At 48.4% G+C, this 21,100-nt stretch overlaps 2 protein-coding genes and 1 long non-coding RNA gene across 8 annotated transcripts in view; 2 read left to right on the top strand and 1 right to left on the bottom strand.

Annotated features, from left to right (window-relative positions):
* The first annotated feature begins 1,432 nt into the window (after positions 1–1,432).
* LOC114015975 (uncharacterized) lies at positions 1,433–12,831 on the top strand. 2 transcript variants are annotated; one of them, XR_008730623.1, is made up of 2 exons: positions 1,433–2,298; positions 3,746–12,831. It is a non-coding gene; the product is annotated as an uncharacterized LOC114015975 (long non-coding RNA). The 2 variants fall into 2 exon arrangements; XR_008730622.1 differs by lacking the exon at positions 1,433–2,298 and adding an exon at positions 2,313–3,137.
* On the bottom strand, positions 4,766–13,657 carry LOC114015976 (uncharacterized). 4 transcript variants are annotated; one of them, XR_008730619.1, is made up of 3 exons: positions 12,389–13,657; positions 11,193–11,260; positions 4,766–10,287 (listed from the first exon to the last, which is right to left on the bottom strand). XR_008730619.1 is itself a non-coding variant. In XM_055700618.1 (3 exons), the coding sequence occupies exons 1-3, from the start codon at positions 13,410–13,412 to the stop codon at positions 11,635–11,637; spliced, it is 1,110 nt and encodes a 369-aa protein (XP_055556593.1). In that variant the 5' UTR covers positions 13,413–13,657; the 3' UTR covers positions 11,396–11,634. The 4 variants fall into 4 exon arrangements, 1 of the variants encoding a protein (XP_055556593.1); XR_008730621.1 differs by having other exon boundaries at positions 4,766–5,134; XR_008730620.1 differs by having other exon boundaries at positions 4,766–11,260; positions 12,389–12,473; positions 12,967–13,657.
* Positions 13,658–13,787: 130 nt separating this feature from the next.
* Positions 13,788–21,100, top strand: part of ZNRF3 (zinc and ring finger 3) — a 96,197-nt gene continuing 88,884 nt past the window's right edge. Inside the window, exon 1 of one of the 2 annotated variants that reach the window (XM_055718672.1) lies at positions 13,788–14,181. In XM_055718672.1, coding sequence (XP_055574647.1) covers positions 13,954–14,181 — 228 coding nt within the window. In that variant the 5' untranslated portion in view covers positions 13,788–13,953. The remainder of the gene's footprint in view (positions 14,182–21,100) is intronic. The other variant, XM_055718681.1, reaches the window with a different exon arrangement.

The following is a 21,100-nucleotide window of genomic DNA, read 5'->3' as shown; positions in this document are numbered from 1 at the left end:
AGTGTAGAGGCAGCCTCTAATCCACACTCTCATCTGAAAACTGATCTCCCCCTCCTGCTGTCACAGAATGCTGATTATAAAGGGAAAGCCTACCTGTTTACCAGCATTTTGAGATAAAGATCTCTGGATTTGATTTGTTCTGTCAGACTCAGAACCAAATTTTTCTTGCACATTCAGAGACTGGAGCACACCCCTCAGGGGAATTTAAAAGAGGACAAGATACCCGCACCATAGTAAATGGAAAGGCTGGCTTCCCAGCAACCCTGTGCTACTAGTTCTGTAAAAATGAAACATTACTGGAAAGCTTTGCAAACGTTGGTCATGTAAACAGGTCTTTATACATAGTGACTGAATGCCCTTGGGAGGATTTATGTCATCTGCCAGTCCCCAAGAGACTCCACCTGGGAATCTAACAGTGTTGGATCAGCTGGCCAGGGAAGCAGGCTCAGGGTAGGGAATCTGTTTGGTGGGTGCTCCAGCTAGCTGATATGTGAAGGAGGTCAAGGAGAGGTTCTGGTTGTTCAGTGGCTTACTTTGGGGCTTTGCTTTGTTGTTCTGGCTTCCGTTTCCAACCTGCTTGCTTCATATTGAGCCCATCCCCTTCCCACGCTATTCCTCTGTCCTTGAGTCTGCTTCATTGCATGGGTTCCCTTTCTCTTTACAAGGTCTAGCTCTTGGCATCGCTGGTGCTTGGCTGTGGTCTTTCTGTCTGTAATACCTATTGCCATGCAGTAGTCCTAGTTTAGCTCTTTGCCTGTTTTCTTTCCAGCTTGGACCCAAGCACAGTGTTTCCCTGCAAAGCTCTCTTCATAACGATGTTGCAAAAATGCGAACCAGAGACTTGTGCAGGTTACACAGAATTTGGAGGTTCTGGAAGATGCCATGTTTTAACGTAATTTCCAAATGTGATTAAGGTCTTGGCTAAACTAGGGGATAGAGTTTGTGTGCTGTGAGTTCTGTCTTTAGAGGTGATGTTACTTGAGAGATATTGTCCACCTTTGTACATTGATGCGTGGTGATACATTGGTGGTGGTAGTCACAAATGAAAGAAGAAAGGTGAAGGTACTACACTGAGTTGAGGCGATGCAGTGAGTGCATCGCTGGGGCTGATATTGCAGAATATCAGGCCATACAAGAGACTGAGCTTGCTCTTGTGCTGTCCAGGTGAACTGACAGCCTGTGTTCTGAATTCTGTGTATGTATTTCATAGAATCACAGAATGGTTTGGGTTGGATGGGACCTTAAAAATCACTCAGTTCCCACCCCCTGCCACGGGCAGGGACACCCCCCCCCAGCCCAGGCTGCTCCCAGCCCCGTCCAGCCTGGCCTTGAGCCCAGCCAGGGATGGGGCACCCACAGCTGCCCTGGGCAAACTGTTCCCATGTCTCGCTGCCCTCACAGTAAAGAATTTCTTCCTAATATCTAATGTAAATCTGTCCTCTTTCAGCTTAAAAACATTACCCCTCATCCTATCACTGCATGCCCTTGTGTTTAACATGTTGAGCAAGCTCTCTGAGGAAAACAGCCAACTGTCGAAATCTCACTTGCCCAAAAGCTCCTGTTCCAGTAAGTTTTTCTGTTTGCACATCCTGGTACAGAATTGGAACCTGTTCTCGGAAAATACTCTTGGGAGGTAAACAACTGTGCTTAGGAAAACTTGATGACTGCTTCCTATTGACAGAAGCAAGCTCTTCTTTGGAGCAGTGCCAGCTTTTGAAAGGAAAAACCTTATCTTATTTCTTAGCCATTCCCTGGGCTTTGAAATCCCTTCAGAAGTTCAGAGCCCCTGAGAGTCCCGGCAACTTTTGTTTGTAATTTTGAAATTATTTCCTTATACTCTTTGGTTTAGGTGCCTTCACCTAGTTCCTGCCTTTTGTATGCAGAAGCCTGCCTCCAGCTGTCCTAAGAGACCCTGCTTGAAAAGAGGCAGAGGAAAGGAGATGTCAGGTTAGGAACCAGCTCTACCTCAACAGGGGTCCAGCATGACCCAAAACATGAGGGCTGTGGTCAGGATCATCTGCCTCCTGCTCATATGGGTTTGATTTGCTGAATGCTCTGAGGGCACAGGCTGACAGCTGGTGTCCCCAGAGGGACGAGTCTGTTGTGCTTCCTTTCTGGTAGCCTAATTTATTTGCTCTGTTAGCACTTGACTTTAATGATAACTCGTATGTAAATGGTCAGGGACAGTTGGAGCCTTTTATATACTAATTAAATAGAATGTATACTAGTACATGAATGTGGAAAATGCGGTGCTTTAAGGTGATTAATTCAAAGTGCCAGTTGGATCTTGTAACTCAGGTGAGTCTTTAACGTAACAGATAACCTAAGATGAAACAGAGTAAATTGTTTCTTAACTCACCTTCATATGAATGACTCAGTTGTTAATGCAGTAATTCCTTCATTTTAGCTAGTCACATTTTAAGAATGTTTTTTGCTTTTGGTAGTCAGAAGTGGCAAAATCTATCTGTTGTTTTTAGTCATAGGAGTTCTTCATGTCACAGGGTTTATCCATTGCAATAAGTATCAGTAGCTGATACATTATACACTTTAACTGTGTGCTTCAAATTTATTTTGTGTAGCTTACCTATTGTTCACTTTAAACAGTGTATTGCTTGAAGTAGGGCCGCATGAACAGCAACTTGTACCATATATTTACCACAGAAATAGCAACAACCATGTTGAGGTAAATACAGAAGTGTCAATATTTAGGTTGTATGCAAATGTGATTTCCAGAAATATGCAGGGTATGTTATTTTACATTGGTTGCTTCTTCAGTATTATGAGAGAAGAAATTACTAAGCGTTGACATAACAAACATGTAAAATCAACAGCAATCTAGGATTTCATGGTGGTGTAACCAGGAGGGAGTATAGCTGACACAGAGCGATCTCAGGGGTGCAAGAGCACAGTGAAATACATTTGTATGGATGCATTTGAGGGCCCCTCTTGCAGAATGAATGAATGTGGAGAATCTTGGAAGATATGGCTCCAAATTTTTTCCAAATTCATTCTGTTCCCATCTATCCTTGCAGAGGATTTAGATGATCAAGCACCATACAGCAATGATTTCCTAAGCATATTTCTTAGTAGTCTTTTTTCTTTCTTGGGTAACACGATCTGCTGTGCCTGCGTGCTTGGTGAGTACCCTGAAGGAATGCATCGTGCACATCTGTTGTGTTGCAACTCTCATGTAAACTTGTACGGTATATTGGAAAAGAGCTGGCAAAAAGAAATGGCTGCAGTTACCTAAATAAGGGTATTCTTAGTGCAGTTTAACCTATTTCAGTTCTACAGGCCTAATAATTCATTATTATCTTTTCCTTTCAGTAGGCATTGGCATGTACAGAGAGAGTGAAGGGTTCCCACGTCAGAGTGCTTCCCCTTCATAAAGATTTCAAAAGACTGCACATTGTTTAAAACATCGGAAACCTTAACTTTTCAAACATTAAGAGAGAATTTTGTTCACAAATAATTTTTTCTACTGAAGTGGTCGTGGCTAGTCTGTTGGTTAATTTGGGTTGCTTCAGTGCTGGTTTACTTGGATAAATTGTGTTTCCAAACTTTAAAAAGAAGCAAAGCAGCAGCGGCATGGCACTTTTTCTTAACGTAAATCTCCACTGATTTTTCTTTTTTGGTCTTTAATTAAGCTGCCAAGTTACAATAGTTTGCTACTTTAATTTAGAATAATTGATGATAATGATGGAAACATGGCTTCATAAATACAAAACCATTTTGTCCGTTACAGTTGGCTTCCTGTGGCAAATGGCGATAGGGGAGTTCGGCCGCATGGAAACGAGAGGCTGCGGGAGGGGTCTGCAATGCGAACTGGTGGTTCTGGACACAGTTCGGCATGTGCTGCACATACTTGGTGTGCTTGGCCAGAGCTCGCCTGGCTTTTTGAGCCTGGGAGGTCACCTGCTGGTGGCTCAGCCTCGGTGCACCCCGACACGGCTCCCGAGGCCGGTGCCAGCAGCGCCTGCGGCTGCTGGGGACCCCCCGAGCCCCGGCTGCTGCCCCCGGAGCGGAGCTCCCCGAGCGCTCGGATGTACCAGCGAAGCTGCCGTCAGCACCAAGCCTTCCTCTGGGCTGGCCAGTCCTGTCTCCGGAGGTGTGGAACAGCAATTTTATGTGGTGATGAAAAAAGGCAGGCACGTACATAGCCTTGAATTTACTGGAGAAAGGACAGCTCTTGCTTCTGTTGCTTATTAGGAGGTATAGCAGTATCATTTGTTTATAAAATAAGCTGTAATAGTATTGGCTTCTGCAGGGCACAATGCTAAAACACATAGGGAAGGTGGATGGTAGTCCGTTATCAGTTATGGAAATCATCTGGAAGGGCAGATGTGGGAGTGTGAATGAGCCATGCAGCTCTCCGTGTCCTGCTGATGGACACTAGAATTTGCTATGAGGACTTCTCTGATACAGTTTGATGGATCTTAAGTTCGATTTAAGAAATGCTTTCATGAAAAACTCTCTGCTCATCAAAACCTCATTCTCGTTGTGCAGAACTGTCTGGTGTGAGGTTGCTTCTGATACCTGTTTAAAGTTAGCATAGGTGTCACCACACTGCACCGCGCAATGAAGGTATGTCCTGAATCCCTCTACAACGTTCTTCAATCTACACAAGGGTACCTCGGACATGCCACCTCCTTCTTAAACTCACGTGTCGTAACAGCCCAGGATTCCAAGGTAAATGCTAAATAAATATCTGTAATGTAGGAGGAAGCTGTTGAGTCAGGTAGTTTACAATTACACAGTGGGACCCTTTTTCCTTCACTTCAGTTTACTAGTTTGGTTGAAGCAAAAGGCAGACACTTCTTCCTTTAGGTGGAACGGATATAAGTAGAACTATATCTCAGCATAAACAGGCTTCAAAGGGAAATTGCTGGTCTTAGTTAAAACAAACATTTATAGCACTCATAAACCATTAAAAAGAATATTTAGAATACTTTGACTTACTTTTAAACAAGGGTTATCAACAAATGTACTGGTACTATCCAGACTTGCTTATTTTGGTGGTGTTTAAAATGTAATTGGTGTATCATAATTCTTCCATTTTCATCCAGTGTACTGGCAATTTTCTTCTTGATTAGTCAGTGATGTTCTTTGCAGTTTCTCTTGTGTTTCAACTGGACTTTGAAAGGAAAGACAGTGTCTTAAGCATGGGCAAACAAATGAATCACTGTGATCAAGCTGGCATCTGAATTTATAACCTATAAATGTTTGAGGTAACTGTGTGTATGTTTCCATCCTCTAGTTAATGTGAAGTAATCTCATGCCACAGTTACCTGGCAGTAACTTGTTCATGTGCCCACATTCTCAACTTCCCTAGGTGCCTTGGAGCAATAATGCAGGAACTAGCCTGCCTGCCTGCAGCCATCGCGCACAGCCTGATTTTCCAATTCAGTGTGTTTCAAAATTAGTATTTGAAGTCTGATGCAGAAATGAGATTTTATTGTTCTTAATTGGGGAAGGAAGGAGGTGATTCTCTATCAGACTGTTAATATAAAACGAGTGCATTACATGGGTTGCTGATAGGGGCAAACGGCACGCACACAACTGTTTCTGTCAGAGCGGTAAAGTTCCTCGGTAATGATGGTAGTAAAGGCAATTCCTTAGAGAATTTGATCATTTTAGGAACCAGATTGAAATTTTGTGTCCATGATAACAGAAATCTGGGTTTATTGACTCAGGTTCTTACCAGACCTAAGCCCCCTTCTCACCAGCTTTCTGCCCAGGACTTCAACACTGCATTATCACACAGGGATTATCCGAACACAGCACAGCACACCTCTCTCTGGGTCCTCTTAGAGGAAGCTCTCAAATTCTGTGGGAAGCGTACAGAGGAAAGGGAAGACCTCCCTGGCTTTGTCAGGAGCCAGGGACAGCATGCCCACCCCCCGCCAACCCACCAGGGCCACCATGCTGGCCTCTCCAGCCCCAGAGCAACTGGGAATTGCGTGCTTAAAAGCAGCCCTTCATGGGCTGCAGAACATTATTGACTGCAGTATAAAATGTTTCATGCTGTAGCCTTTCTGGCCTTCTTTTGGCCACTGGTTGTAATCTGGTCATATGTAAATAAAGTTTTCATTTTATTCCACAGTGAGATTACAGAACTGTTTTTCACTGCTTATGTTCTTCTGCTGCACAGGAGTCTGACAAGTGCTTTTATGGAAAATACGTCTTAGTCAAATAGTGTGTTTTAATGAGTCTTTTAGTTTGGTTAAGTAAGAGTAACTGTGTTAACGTAAAGAACTAATATTTCTATCCAGTTCTTCTTTCTTTAATTCCTTACCTAGTCTCAAATACCGTAAAACGTTTCAGTGAGGTATGTCTGTTTAACAAGGAAGTGCATGAAATAAGAGAATAGAAGGTTAGTAGTAATAGTGGGATGAAATTCTGATTGTTTCAGAGCTAGCAGGGCAAGGCTTCTGCTCACAGAATGAGGCCAGAAGAAATTCCCTGTGGTTATTTAATCTGAGTTTCTTATAATACAGGTACATACAGTTTCATCAAAAAGATGCCTTCATCAAACCTAAATGTCATGGCCTGAGCTAAAAGAAAGGGTAGTCTTGCTTGTTTATTAATTACTGAAGTGATACAAAAGTTACCATCATTGCTAGCTAAGCTTGCAACAGTAACCTGTTGCCTTGTTTAAAATGGACCCTGCCTGCTGCTTGAATTGATGCAGCTTTAGTTTTTAGCCAAGTTCATGCTGCATTTCCTGCCTGCACTAAATTTTCTGCCTGGACAGATAATCCATGGGACCATGATCAGATTACTACTTTAGTTTTACTTGAATAAACCGAGTAGGTTGAGCCTCCTGGACTCAGCTGTTCCTCAGGCCACAGAACTGAAATGCCCCTTGGTGTTCCATCAAATAGGACTGCTGCAGTATCCCTTGAGTGGCTTGGCTACGTGCTTTTTTCCAGGGATCCTTTCCTCACCTTGCGGTTCTGCAAAGTAAGTCTTCTTCTTGTTGCAATGAATATTGCGACAAGTGTGATGATTCGATTTAATGAGATTTGCATTTCTAAACATGGTTATTTTTATGCAGTGTTGGCTAGCACTATAGTATCATGAGTTAGACTACTAAATCAGGACTAAAGTAGTTCCTGGTAGGGATCAAGAGTCTGGATTTTGTTTCAGTTTTGTTTTTCTTACGTGTGCTGCCACTACACTGACTTCTCTTAGATTGCGCCTTGTGTTCCTTGGTGAGACTGAGGGAATAACAGATCTTACTAACTCAACAGAGTATGGGGGTACCTCATAAAATTGCATCAAGAATAAATTTTCTTAAATCACGAAGCCAGTTATTTATCAAACATAGGCAGTTTCCATTGTTTGAAGCTGGGTCAAAATACCATCTCACTCCAGCCTACTGTCCTGGGGAAACTTCAAGTCTGCTGTTTTGGAATCACTGAATTTCTTTACAGAAATCTCGCATCTCTCCTGTATCATCACAGCATCACCATGGAAACTAATAATATGCTCCAGTTTTCAGGAAATGCTCTCAACACTGTAAGATTAGCTGTTTTAAATGAGATAACTGGGCTCAGCGCCTTTGCAAGTTGTTTACTTTGTCATAGTTACAGCAGCAGCCTGGAACCCTGATTATTGTCTAACTTAACCTGAGGATGTACCCACTTGTATATAACCTTTTTTATGTTCATTATGCCGATGCTCAGCTCTTTCAGCATCTTATTTAGTGCCACTGGTAGCTCAGCACTTTAGCTGGAATTCCCTTGGTGACTCGTCACTTGGGTCCTCTGTGTTGGGTGACAGTTCTCCTGGGACATTACGCCTGTTCACCTGTTCATGCTGGGTACGAGCATAACCTCGCTACTGCATCTAAAAGCCTGATGATGCTTTTATGACTTCAAAGACAAGAGAAGAAATGAGGTGTCTTGTAGTCATCACCGATTCTTTAATTGCCTTTGTAGAATCAATAGGTAGGAGGATGAGAAGCAATTGTCTATGATCTGAATTAATCTGTGCAGTTATGGGAGGGATAAACTGCTGGTTTTTCTATCAGCCCTTCTACAGTAGTAAGAACTGATGGAAACCAGTTTTCCCAGGAATAAAATTTTTGTTCCTCAGTTGTCATTGTCAAGAAAAGAAGGAAATTAGGACCAAGTTGTTCTACTAAAATATGATCCATTTTTTCACATAGAGCTTATTCTCAGCCACCATTCCCTTTTGCCACTGTACGTTCGGAACACTTTTATTAGTTGGAGACAGCAGTGGTGGTTAGTTAGAGGTTTTTTGTGTTTTTTGTTTGGTTTTTTTTTTGTTTTGTTTGTTTGTTTTGGGTTTTGTTTGGTTTGGTTTGGTTTTTAAGTGGCAGCTTGTGAAATGTACATTGACTACCTGGTAGTTAAAGGGAAAAACAATCAGTATTCCCCACGTGGGTACAGTATTACCTGCAAATACTCACAGCCTAAATATGACAAGGTGGTTGCTCGCCAGTGGGAGAGTCAAGTCGTCGGGCTCTGCAGTGACAGGCTGCCCTCACCCTTGCCAAGGGGCCTCCCACTGAAGCGTACCCACGCTGCATTGTCATCTACTGCTATCAAGTCACTTCTTATGACAAATCATGGGTGTAAGAACCACTTTTTCTCACTACTTAACATATCTGGGTGGCCCCTTGTAAGAGATTTTCTTTTTTCTGTACAAAGTGGATGAGAGATGAACTGTGCTGCCAACAAGGTCCGGCTGATACCAGAGATAATCTCAGCTGAACGGAAATTCAAAAATCACAGTGACTAAAATACTTTTAATCCGTGCCCATTGGTTAGTTTGTTTCTTTGAAAAAGGGTCATCTTTTCCTTTATTATGCTAGAATCTAAGAAAATATACGAGGAAAAAAAGTGTATTTAAAAATGCACATTATTGCTGGCTGAAAGTTCAGGCGGTCTTGTGAGTTCTGATACTGGCGTACTTACTGCAAACTGAATCGTCAGGGACCAACAGCATTGCAGACTGGCCAGAGGCTGGGTTTTGGTAATGTGTCTTAAGAAAACACTTAATGGAAAATGTCATCCGCTCTTTGCTACACTAATAACTGGTACTAGGTTTTGGGGAGGGTCCCTCAGTACCAGAGGACAAATGAGTTAATACGAAAACAGCAGAGCTAAAGATGGTTTGTTTCAAAGATGCATGTTCTTAATATCTCTGGGCCCCTGCGCTTATCACCTCCCTTCAATAACCTACGTTTTTCTTCCCTTCCTTTTGCATTCCTTAAGCATCCTCATCAAGGAAAAGACAACATATGCTGTGACTAATCTGCTGCTGTGCATACAGGTTTTTTTGTGGCTCCTGCCATGCAGAATGTGTAACAGCTGAACTGCACCAACCTCTGCCCCCTGCCCCCTGAGCGACACAGCTCCGTACCAAACATTTACATGCACACACATTTACTTTATGTCCTTTCCTGGCGGCAACCCCTTAGAATGCAAATACAGTTACAAAAGCTTCATGTTAATTAAGTGGGATACAATTAGAGTGGATTGTTTTATTTTAAAAATGTGGACTTGACAACTGACTGCTCTTTGGACGGTAGAATTGAAAACGCTCAGTTTCTCATATGTTTTCCTGCTGCCCTTGCTTCCCCCATGTCTGTTTTGGATACTGCTGCAGTACCCAGAGTCCAGAGCCTCCGATTTTCACAAAATTTGCAAGAACGCACTATCTTAAGACCTCTGTTCTGCCCTTAAGCTTGGCTAAAATTAGCTAATAGGTTCAGAAGAGCAACAAGGCTGACAGGCAGATAGCATATGTTTAATTTCATTATGAAATGAGGCTAAAAGAGGCTGTAGAAGGGATTCTCCAGTGTGCTGTATTTGCGGTTGACTGCACAGATGCAGTGACAGAAAGCAGCTTTCATCCAAATGTATTTTCGATTACAGGGATGGCAGTACCAGGGCAGCTGCATTCCTGCCTCCTTTAATGGTGAGAATGGCCGAGGGACACGTGGCCAGTGGCTCGCAACTCAGTGTTGTTTTCTCCTTGCCTGATGTGCAGAGCTACACTCCCCACGCAGTATTCCAGCACCGCTCTCAGCACAAAATAATTTTGGTTTGGGCTTTTTCTATAGCATTCATCACAGTAGCACCTGGGTACTTACACTGTTTTCTCTCAAGAGCAGTGTGGGGTGAGGAGGGTTCTGTAATACCTGTTTCTATGCAAGGGAAATGAGAGGTAGGATGTTTTATGTCAAAAGCATCTTCTAGTGTTGATTGCCCTCTTCCGAGATAGAATCGTAGAATCATTCAGGATGGAAGAGACCTTTAAGATCATCAAACCCAACCGTTAACTCAGGACTGCCAAGTCCATCACTAAATGATGTCCCTAAGTCTTTTAAATAAATCCCTCCAGGGATGGTGACTCCACCACTTCCCTGGGCAGCCTGTTCCAGTGCTTGACAACCCTTTCGGTGAAGAAGCTTCCCCTGCCAAGATCCAATCTAAACCTCCCCTGGTGCAGCTTGAGGCTGCTTCCTCTCATCCCTCCGTTTGTTACTTGGGAGAAGAGACCAAGTGCCTAGGGCATGCTTTCTCAGGCCATTTGGCATTACACATAATTTCATTATGTTCAAATCACAGCTCTCACTGTCCTCAGTTGCAGTTATAAATGCTTGAGATTGCTGTATTTCAGACCCTGGGCCTCAGTTTGTTATGCAGGGGAAAAAAAAAGAAAACATATCTGAAGTACGATGGCAATAACTGAATTGTGAACTGTATGCTGCCAGCTGGGAAGGAAGCCAATTAGAAATATCTGATTGCTTTAATGATAGACAGTCCATTCTCTTCCTGCAACCTCCTGCTTGGATTTCTGCCCCAGTAGAGGGAACTTGGTGACCTGAGACCTAGTGTCTCATGTCACTCCCCAGTATCCCACTGCAAGGCTACCGCAAAGGCGGTTTCGCTGTGTCTGTAGTCCAATGATATGGATCCTTCAGTGGGGTGGCTCGGATCTTCAGCAGCTTGTATTTTAACAGTAGGGTGCTGTCCACTTGTTATAGAGAGGCCCCTTCCCATATTTTTCACTAGTTAAGTTTCCAGATTTATTTGCCCTGCCATTTCTGCATTCCTGACTCCCAACCTAACCTGGAGGGGCCCTACTGTTTCCCAGGGAATAGCCGGAAAGTACTGGTGATTCCATTTCATTAGCAACAGAGGCAGGGGTCTTACCTGTAACTTTTTTTCACTGTACTTCACTGATTTTTATCGACAGTGGGATCCTCCTGTGAAGCATGACCCTGTGGGAAGAACGGACCCATCTAACAGAAGAGTTTCACAGTATAGACGGGCAGGGGACAAGATCACTGCTGAATTGTCTAATCTGGATAATTCCCATTTTCTTGATATTTAAATTTGAGATCTAATAATATCTCAAGGTTTGATGTTTATGTAATTTTTAAAGATTAAACAGAAAAAAAGAAAAATAAATAAATACATAGTGTTCACGGATGCCTCATGAGGGGCATTTAAATTTGATGCAATGAATCTTAAGACCGTCAACTGACATCTGAGCCCTGACACCGCTGAAGTAAATTGACATCCACTTTGTTGACCAGCAGGGACAGACGCAGCATTCTTGACTTTTCGGTTTCACGGCTAAGAATCAGGAATCTCAGGTTCTTCCCAGTTTTTGTGGGACTAAAACTGTGTGTTCCATGCACACTGAGCTCTTGTCACGGTCTCTTACAACTCCTAGATTTCCAGTTCCCACCTCCACTCCTAAAACTGTTCTTCCCAATACTATTTTAGCTTGCTGATTCAGTTTAAAACTAACCTTCTCTGCCCCGTCCCTGTCCTCCCTGCCCCAGGCTCCTTTAGCCCTGGTCTCTTCCCTGATCCAGTTTGCCACGCAGCTCCACAAAAGCAGCATGGGCATGATTTTTGAGAAATCATAGAAATGAAACAAGAGGCAAGGGAAGAGCTGTTTAAAATAAATACTTCTCCCAAAACAGACAATCTTTTGCCAAATATGGCAAGTCATACTCAACAAAAAGCTCATCAAATTGGTACGTCCAGTTCTGTGGCTGTCCTGCGGCTCCAGGTGCGCCTGGGCCACAGGGGGACAAACACCATGACGCCGGGCGATTCCTCCAACTGCGCCAGTGTCCGACTGGCAGGCGTTGTGTGTGGGGCACCATTCATTCATTACCCTTTGTGTGACAACTGGTGCGCACCCCGCTGTCCTGCAACACTGAAATTCCAACCCTTCTTACTGCTGATAACCTGATGACATACCTGTCGAGTGCAGGACAGCTGGGAGGCCTTGACCTACAGCAACTTATGACACGAGCTGTTTACTTTTACTAGTAGAATGTTGAACAAACCTGATTACAGTGGCATAAGGACCTTTGCAAGAAGGGAAATACTTGGTGAAGAAAGAAGGCATCCTGAATCCGACATGCAGGGCGTAAAAACCTGCCGGTGACTGGAAATGACTTGCTGTTGCCTCTCCTGGAGGGGACGAGAAGACAGAGGATTGGAAAGTCTGGATATCATTTGCCTAGACCACCGAAGTTAGGGAGGAAAGAGAGAGAATTAGCGGAATGTCAAGTGACTTTCTGCTCATGAGACAGGCACAGTCCAGGTTCACCATGACCCTCTCATCACCACCACGGTGACCCCTGCACACATCTCTGCTTTTGCTACAGATCCTGAAACCATGTAGCTGACTCAGCGGGGAGCGAATCTCCCCAAGTTCTCAATGTTTAACCTGTTCCTGTGCCGATTACGACATAGGAAACCCTGTGTTGTCCCAGGCATCACCCATTTGCTTCATGGGGGAAGGGAAATAAAGCAGCGGTTGTTTGCACTAAGGGATTAAAACGCTTCTATTTAGTACGCTAGGTGCCCTGCATTGCTGAAATCCTACTGAAGCACGCCTTAACCTGAAATTCGCACCGTTTGCCCACCAGGTCTGTTTGCATAGTGCTTTCCCTGTTGTTACCCGGCTGGAGCCCGCTCCCGCTCCGCGTGGCGCAGCGCTGCGGCCCTCGATCCGCTGCACCCAGGTGTTAGGGTGTGCGAGGGGGCGTCGGGTATTTGGTGGCTTGTGGTAGAAGCCCAGAGCGTATGTTCCCGTGATCCCTTCTTGACCCTTCTCTGCCGAAGACACCTCCAACGGTTTGTGCCGCTAGCGTTGCTCCCCGTGCCACCCAGGGTCGCCCCTTCGGCTGTCCCCCACCTGTGCGGCTGTCCGGTATCTTTCCTGCACCCGGGGCCGGAGCTGGCGCCCGGCAGCCCGCGGCGCTGTCCCCGCAGCCGGGGCAGCGCTCGCCCCGACCCGCACCGACTTCCAGGCCCGTGCCCGGCGGGGCGGCCCCCGGTGCCGATCGCTGCTCTCGGGCGCCGCCGGCTCCGCGTCTCCGGGACCCCCCCGCGCTGCACGGCCATGGGGGTCCCCGTCCCGCCGCCTGCGCCCGGCGCCGCCGTGCCCGGGCCCCCGCCGCCGGCTCCGCAGCCCTGCCCCGGCCACCCCCGGCCCGGCCCGCTCCCCGCCGCGGGGCGGCTGCGGCAGTGGCGGGAGGGCGCCCCCCGCTCCCCGCTCCGCCGCGGCGGCCAGGCCGCGGAGCCCCGGCGGGGCGGCGGGCGGGCCGGGCGGGGGGCGGCGCGGCGGGGCCGGGGCCGGGCGCCGCGGGGCCCTGTCCCGTGTGCGCCGAGGGAGGGACGGCGCGGGTCAGGCCGCGCGGGGCGGGGATAACCCCGCGGTGCCCGTCACGTGGAGCAGATGAAAGGGAAGCGGCTCGGCGGGGCGGGGAGCAGCCGGGGCGAGGGACGGGGAGCGCGGGGCAGGCGGCGGCGAGGAGCGGGGCGCGGCGCGGCGGGAGGGCCGCTGCCATGGGGCGCTGAGCCGCCCGCGGGCCCGGCCCCGGAGCTGGAGCCGCTGGGGAGCGATGCGCGGCGGCCGCGGGGCGCCGCTCCCCCCCGCCGCGCGATGAGGGGCTGCGGGGCCGGCGCGGGGCCGGCCGTGCCGCCGCCGCTGCTGCTCGGGTTGCTGCTGGCCGCGGCGCCGGGCGCGGCGCTGGGCAAGGAGACGGCGTTCGTGGAGGTGGTGCTCTTCGAGTCCAGCCCCAGCGGCGACTACACCACCTACACCACCGGGCTGCAGGGCCGCTTCTCCCGCGCGGGGGCCACGCTGAGCGCCGAGGGCGAGATCGTGCAGGTGAGCGCCGCCCGGGGGGCGACCCTGCCCCAAGATGGCTCCGCGGGCCCGGCCGCCCGCACCTGGCGGCACAGAGCCGGGCCGGGCCCGCCGCCCCACGTGCGCCGCGCGGCCTGGAGCGCCGCGGTGACAGATGCGCGGCCGCGCACAAAGGCCGCACCTTGCCGGGCCCGTGTGACAGCCGGGGCGCGACGGCGGGCCCCGCTCCCGCTCCGCGGGCGGCCGCGCACCTCCCGCCGGGCGCGCTGCCTGCGCGGCGGGGCCCTGCGCGTTGCGCGGGGGCGGGGCCGCGCGGCGGGGCTGCCCCGCGCTCTCCCCGGGCCCCCTCGGCAGCCCCTGCCCCGGCGCGGTGCGGGACGCCCGGGGGCTGCCGCCGCCCCCCCCCCCGCCCCCGCGCGCATCTTCCCCTCCCCCCCCCCGCATGCCCCCCGCGCATCCCCCCCCCCAGCATCCCCCCGCCAGCTTCCCCCCCCCCCCGCGCATCCTTCCCCGCGAATCTCCCTGTGTCCCTGCGCATCCCCCCCGCCCCCCCCCGCACACCTGGCCGTACCTGCCGCCCCCCCCCCATTCCCCGCCCCCCCCCCCCCCGCCGCTCCCACCGCAGGGATCATTCCCGTATTTCTCCGCACTCAGCTCCCCCTCAGCCCCTCCGCGGCTCCTGAAGCGCTTATCTCCTGCCTTTGTAGTCGCTTGTGATTGTTGACTTTATTTTTTTTTCCCCCTTTGGCTAAGTAAAGAAAAACGACTTAAATGGTGTTTTAATAAGTTTGAGTGTGAAGCGATTGCCAATAGCGATCCCGGCTCTCCTTAACAGCTGCGCAGCTTGCTCAGCTTCCCTGCGCGCACACTTACATGCAGGGATGAATATATACACGTAAAAGTTTAAAAAAAGCCAGCCGTGGCAAGTAAGTGCTCAAAGCGGCTGTTTAACCTCTGCAAGCACAAATACATTGCTATCGAAATAACTTTTTTTCCTCCCCTTTCATTTAAAGTAAAGAATCCCACTTGTTATTCCCAGGCGGTTTCAGCTGGGAAGGGTTCCTGCAGGAGTGCTCGTGCAGGCGGCGGAGTTGTGAGCGCAGCGCAAGCTGCTGGTCCAGGGGGGTTTATTTCTTCTTTTGGAGAAAAGAGGGCCAGGCTGATTAACTTGCATGTCTGACATGTTATAAAGGTGGTGCTGTCAGGGGCCGAAGTGGATGGTGCCATCCCTGACCCCTCGGTGTGGTGTGGGTGCTGCGTGCGGGGTGTTATGCTGCACCTCGGGGAGCTTCTTTTTGCATCAGGTGTTTGGGACGGAGCAGGGGCTGTTGGCTGAGGTCATGGCTTTCCTTGGGACTCTAAGTTAGAGTGGAGAAAAACCATACTCTTTCGTTAAGGCCCAGGTTTGCGTAACTCAAAACAAACATATTAAATGGACTTTTGTGGGCCTTGTTATGGGTGACACCGACAGTCTGCTCCCTCTGAATACCTGAAGGAGATGGCCCCCCCAGACAGGAAAGGCCATGGTGAAAGCCAGATTACATGGCAGATCTTTTACAGTCACTTATCACTCGAAAACTGTTCTGCTTATTCATCTGTACGTATGCTAGGTAACATGCATCATGAGCAGGCTGGTCTCGGTTCCCTGAGCCGCCGTGTGTGCTGGTTGTTTTTCCGGAGATGAGAATATGGCAAACACTGAGACATGGTCCCAGGGCAGCTAGACTGAGCGCTGTCAGTCATACCTGCGCTGCTGAGAGTTTGGATCACATGTAGCATTTCTTGCCAGTGTCACGCTTCCTTCATCTCCTCCTGAAAGTGAGTTTTCCAGAGCCAGAATTATTATAAAGGTTTTCACAGTGTTGCCTTGCCTCCCTTTTTCAGCTAGGCTCAGTGTTTGTGGAACGATAGGAATCTGCTGTTCTGGATCATTGTTTAAAGCTCACTGTGAGATTTGGAGAAGGATCATGAAGCTGATGCTGCTGGGGACCTGTTTGACAGCCGCTAGCGGTACATCAGTCAGCGAAGCAAGCTCTTCTCGGTCCCAACCACTTTGTCAGTGCGCACAGCTCTTTCACGATTAAGATGCATCTTTCTTTAAAATGAAATATTAGAGATTCTTGAAAATCAGGCACACATTAAAGAATGGATCAAAGGAACTGTGGTTTTGGGACTACACAAAGACTTACTTTTGTTTATGTTAATAGCATCATTTACTCATTGGTCTTGGAAGTCTGAACAACAACAAAAAAAAGCACACGACAAAACCTTATGAAACTATGCACTTTCAGCTTTCAATAGGTCATACATTCACTCCTAAACTGGTTATTGGTCAGATTCCTATCCAGCCATGCTATGCTATTACATTGTTTCTCATGTTACTGTGAAGAAGTCTTATTAGGGTCAAGTGTCTACCAGAATAACTCTTCAGAGAGATGAAATGTTTCTGTCTTCTTTCATGTGGCCACAGTTTGTATTCAGCAAACTCATCCTTAGGTTGCTGTGTCAGCTGGTCCTTAAACTGCTCGAAGGTCTGGCCATCTTGGTGGTAGTGGGCATACTGGAATATTGTGCCTTTCTTGGGGCAATATCCTGGCCATTAGTACCGTTGAGATTGGAAACTGGAAAAGTCTGATTAGAAAGTGGTTGCAAAAACAAGACTTCGTTGAAACCCCTAAAATGGTGTTTTGCTTTAAAACACGTTATGACTGGTGAACTCCTTATGGTTGCATTTCTTCTTGTAGTGTTCAGGCCAGAAGCTCAGGTGCGGTTCTGTGTCAAACGAGGTGCTGCAGGGCCACAGGTGTTCAGTCCTAGGACAGTAGGTGCTGCTGATCTGACTGGCAGGGGCTGTTTTGCTCGGTGGGATTATGTGTCTTAGTTCTGCTTGCGCTTGGCAAGATTCTGTTCTGGTTACTTATCCTGCTTGGGAGTGAAGGTGTGGGGCATCAGATGCCCTGTTTCTTAGAAAGTCGTGGTGGCGATGGTACTGCTCAGGTGAGGTGCTGGGAAAAGGGGATCAAGCATAACATTTGCTTTAGATTGCTTTAAAAACTCTGGTGTGTCAAAAACTTTAAATGGTACGCATTCATCATTGCCAGTTCTCTCAGTCCTCCTTTTTGCTGCTTACTCCTGCCTTAGACCTGCTGCTGAATGCAGTAGCATGGGTGGGTTACCAGTAAGTAGGATTTTAAAGAGAAGCAGCGTGGAGGAGAGATCTAGGAATATTACGCCTGGTTTGTGTGATAAAAATTCTGGGTTTTGGTTGGTTTGTTTCTGCTTGGAAGCCTCGGCCAGGGAATAATGAACTTTGCATGGCCATCGAGCTGGGGTGATGCATACATTACATAATGATCCCCGGCTGCAGGTATTTTTTGTGCTCAGAAAGTAACAGTTTGGGGAGAATGCGTATAACGCAGTGCTTTAAGCTCTGGGAAGAAAACAGAAGTGGGAGGCTTCCCAACTTCTTGCACGGCAGTTCTTTGTGGCAATGCTACTGCCCATCTTTCTCTTGCAGAAGATGGGGAGGCTTAGAACTGGAGTGCAAGATGGTGCACCTGTGCCTTCCTTCCCTCTGTCTGCCTGCCACCCCTTATTCGCTTGATCAGCTTTGAACCTTTCCTCTGCTTTCTCAAAATGCAAACATTGCTAAAGACCTTAAACTTTTGTCGGGTGGGCTTCACACTCTGAAGTGTTGGCAAAAGTTTTAGCAGTGACGAGGTAACTGCGCAGGTACATTGATGTCTGGCAGTGATCAGAGGAGGCTGAGTGAAGGGAATGTTCATGTCCTTTGAGAATGGAAAACAAAAATGTGTATTATCGGGGGTGGGGTGGGGGGGTTGTCTTGTGAAGAGGCAGTTTAAGTTTCTTCTTGCTCGAGTTGAGTGCCTGAAGGCCATTCAAAATTGAGGAAGTGGAATTACTTGTGGCTTTGAGTCACTGTCTTGTTGGATGTTTTCTTTCCTAGTTATCCTCTTAGAATATGAAGAGACCTGTGATTGGGTTTGCGTTAGTTTCCGTACCTCAGCTATAAAGCTGTGGCTTACAGTGATGATCCTGTGGACATCAGGAGTAACTCATTTCCCTGGTAAAACCGAGTTCCTAGTACCAGTTTTTGGGGCATCAGGCTTGCTTTGTCATTGTGTCCTTGGAGTGAAGTGTCTTGGAATTGAGCTGTCATTGGAATGTGGCACTTCCATTCTGATGGACAACAAAGAGCTGACACCCTGCGGATGCTGAGAGTGGGACGAGGAGAAGGGCTGTTTGGCATTTACTGTCCTTCTCTGCTCCAGTACAAAGGCAGGAGATCTGGGACATATCTGTTGTGTCTTGTACGAGAAGTGGGACTAGGTGACAGGTTTTGGCCTCTTCGGTCTTTGATGTTACGAACAGCAGCTCACAATTGGCAAGTGTTGTGAGGCAAGTGAGAGCAGTCATCTTGGAGATGTCCACCTGCAGCTGCTGACTGAAGCACAGTCACTGTTCTGCTGGGGCCGCTCGTCTGCCCGTGTGTCGGGCAGAACCGTGGGTCCCACCACTGTTCAGAAGGCCTGCTGGAAGAAAAGGCTGAATTGTGAACAGAAGAATCTTAACTGCTGCTGTATTAAAAAAAAAAAAAAAATTAGAATCTGAGCATTCACAGTGCTTATTTCCTGTTTTAATTTTCTTTCTTTAATTATTTATTTTGATAATGGCAAGTCACCGATGGCTTCTTTTTGGTTATAACAATGTCAGGTGTGTGTCTGTTGCTCTGTAGCCGGAGCACTGAGTTGTTCCTGTGCTTGCTGCTTTGCCGCTTGGTGGATCAGGGACCCTGTTGCATCTAAGCTTCAGTCTCCCTGGTGTTTTCTGGTTACCGCTGTGTTAAGACTTGACTGTCCAGCTGGTAGGAACAACTCTTCTATGCTACAGCCTTATATCTATATCTATGCATGGAACAGCTAAATATTTTACAAGGTTTTGCTTGTGTGTTTTCCAAAATCTTGGGTCTTCAAAGCCTGTGTGCAGGTTTTGCAACCTGAACTGGCGGTTTCAGTTTGTGGCGGCAGTTGGCAGGGCTTGTCCGTCCTCCCCATTATGGGGGGAGCTGGTGGGTGAAAAGGAGCTGAAAGGTGCAGGTTTGGGCCGTGGGCAGCAGGCCCCTCTTGCGCGGTGCCTGTGGTGTGTGGTGCCTGGGCTGAGCTCGGGGGTGCTTGTTCTTCGGTAGTTTCTGGCAGGAGGGTGAGGGCTGCCCCTGCCCAGGGTGGGGGTCCTCAGGTGGGGGTCCCCAGATCAGCCGCAGGGTGCCTCTTGCGCTGTGCAGGGGAGCCGTGTTTCGTGGGAGTGCAACAGGTGACGGTCTGCAGGCCCGGGTCCTCGGCGGGAGAGGGCCAAGGAAGCCTAAATCACGTTTAAAATAAGAGATCGCTGAGGTAAAGACTTGCTGACAGCCTTTGTGGGGCGTGTGATGTGCAAACAGCTCGCTCGCAGCAGAGGTGCTGTCCCAGGCTCCATCTCGGGGTAGATCAATTTCCCGATCTCCATCCCTCCCCGTGTTCCTCCCCTCCTTTCCGTTCCCATTGCAGCCATGCTTTGCTCTGCAGCGTGGGCTGGCGCGCGAGGGTTGCTGAGGACAGCCCCTGCAGCGTGCTGCGCAGCTCGCTCGTCCGCTGGTGCCTTGACACCGGGCACTGTCCTCACACCCAAGCTCAGCCTGTCACGCCCGTGCTGCTCCAGGTCACAACATGCTGCCTGTTCTCGCTGCCTTCCAGATGCATTGTCGTAAATCAGGATCCTTGTTTTTCATTACTTCTTCAATATTGCAATGTCCAAGATGCCTTTTAGCATGGATGGTGGTGGAAGGAGCTGGTGCCGCCTGCAGCAGGTGCTGGCTGTGGTGTGCTGTGCCTGCTTGCAGCCGTGGGGGTCGGCTTCGAGAGCCCGGTACCCGTGCTGCCCCGTTAGCGTATGCTGCAACCCTGCGGCAGAATTTAAGGTGGTGGTGGGGACAAATTGCATGGTGGGAAGGGGCACGTGGCTGCTTAATCCTGCTGCGGGAACACTTTGCTCTCCTTCAGCTGGACAGTTGCACATCTTCTTTTCATACCTTCTGGAAAAAGAAACGCCCTATGAAAACAGTTAATATAAACCCAAAATGATCACAGGATTTTAAGAGCTAGTGAATTGTGTTTACCTAGTTTAAAACTTTGGACTTTCAAGCTTTACACTATTACAATAATTACAGCATATTAACAGGGAGTTTGGGACACCTGTGCAAACTGTTTCTAAGTGAATCTGAGGCAAGAATAAATAAATAAATGTTTCTAGGCACTGAGAGGGCGGTTGGAAAGGTGTGGTACCCAACTCGGTGATGAGTTACCGGTTTGGGGGATGCTTGGATGGCTGCGGTGCGCGCACGGAGTTGCAGCGATGCCAGAACCCTTCGGGCAGAGCCTGGCAGTGCGCAGGGCAGGGATGGTCAGAGGAGGTGGGAGGCGCGGGATGAGAAAATGAGGTGAAAGATAGCTAAGTATGGAGGAGAAAAAGAGCAAAAACCAGTAATGTGACCTATTTAGAGGAGTAAGAATAAAGTAGGTTAGGAAAGTAAATAGCAGCAGAAAGCTTCCAGCACCGAGTCCTGTTCTCAGGCCAACCAGTGCAACTGGTGTTCACCCCCCTGTAAAGGTGGGGGAGCAGGTGGGGGACAGGCGGTTTGCGGGACCTCAGGTGACCTCTCTGCATCATTTGGGAGTTGGGTTAAACCCCTCCACACAGACGTTGAAGGTCCGTATGGTCATAAGCCTTGCCCTTGCCGGCAGGATGCTGACTGCTTCCTTTTCCATGTGCTCCTGTTGCTTGTTTGGGAGGTGGAACTAGGGAAAAATCCCAGAGAGGAGCAGCGGTCAGAAACTGTTAAACATGGAGCCGTTGGGAGAACTCCTTTTCATTTATATATATTTAT

The sequence above is a fragment of the Falco cherrug genome, chromosome 1 (genome assembly GCF_023634085.1).
Source record: "Falco cherrug isolate bFalChe1 chromosome 1, bFalChe1.pri, whole genome shotgun sequence".
Classification (NCBI taxonomy): domain Eukaryota; kingdom Metazoa; phylum Chordata; class Aves; order Falconiformes; family Falconidae; genus Falco; species Falco cherrug.
The sequence above is the reverse complement of the archived record's forward strand: the minus strand, read 5'-3'. Positions and strand labels throughout refer to the sequence as shown.

Bases quoted from the DNA above. Each gene is read 5' to 3' on its own strand.
- LOC114015976 (XM_055700618.1), bottom strand. From the start codon at position 13,412: ATGGCCGTGCAGCGCGGGGGGGTCCCGGAGACGCGGAGCCGGCGGCGC. The intron at 12,474-12,966 runs GTAACAACAGGG...CGTCCCCTCCAG, and splicing joins CGGGAGCGGGCTCCAGCCGG to GAGAGGCAACAGCAAGTCAT. The intron at 12,214-12,388 runs GTATTTCCCTTC...TTGGAATTTCAG, and splicing joins ATGCCTTCTTTCTTCACCAA to TGTTGCAGGACAGCGGGGTG.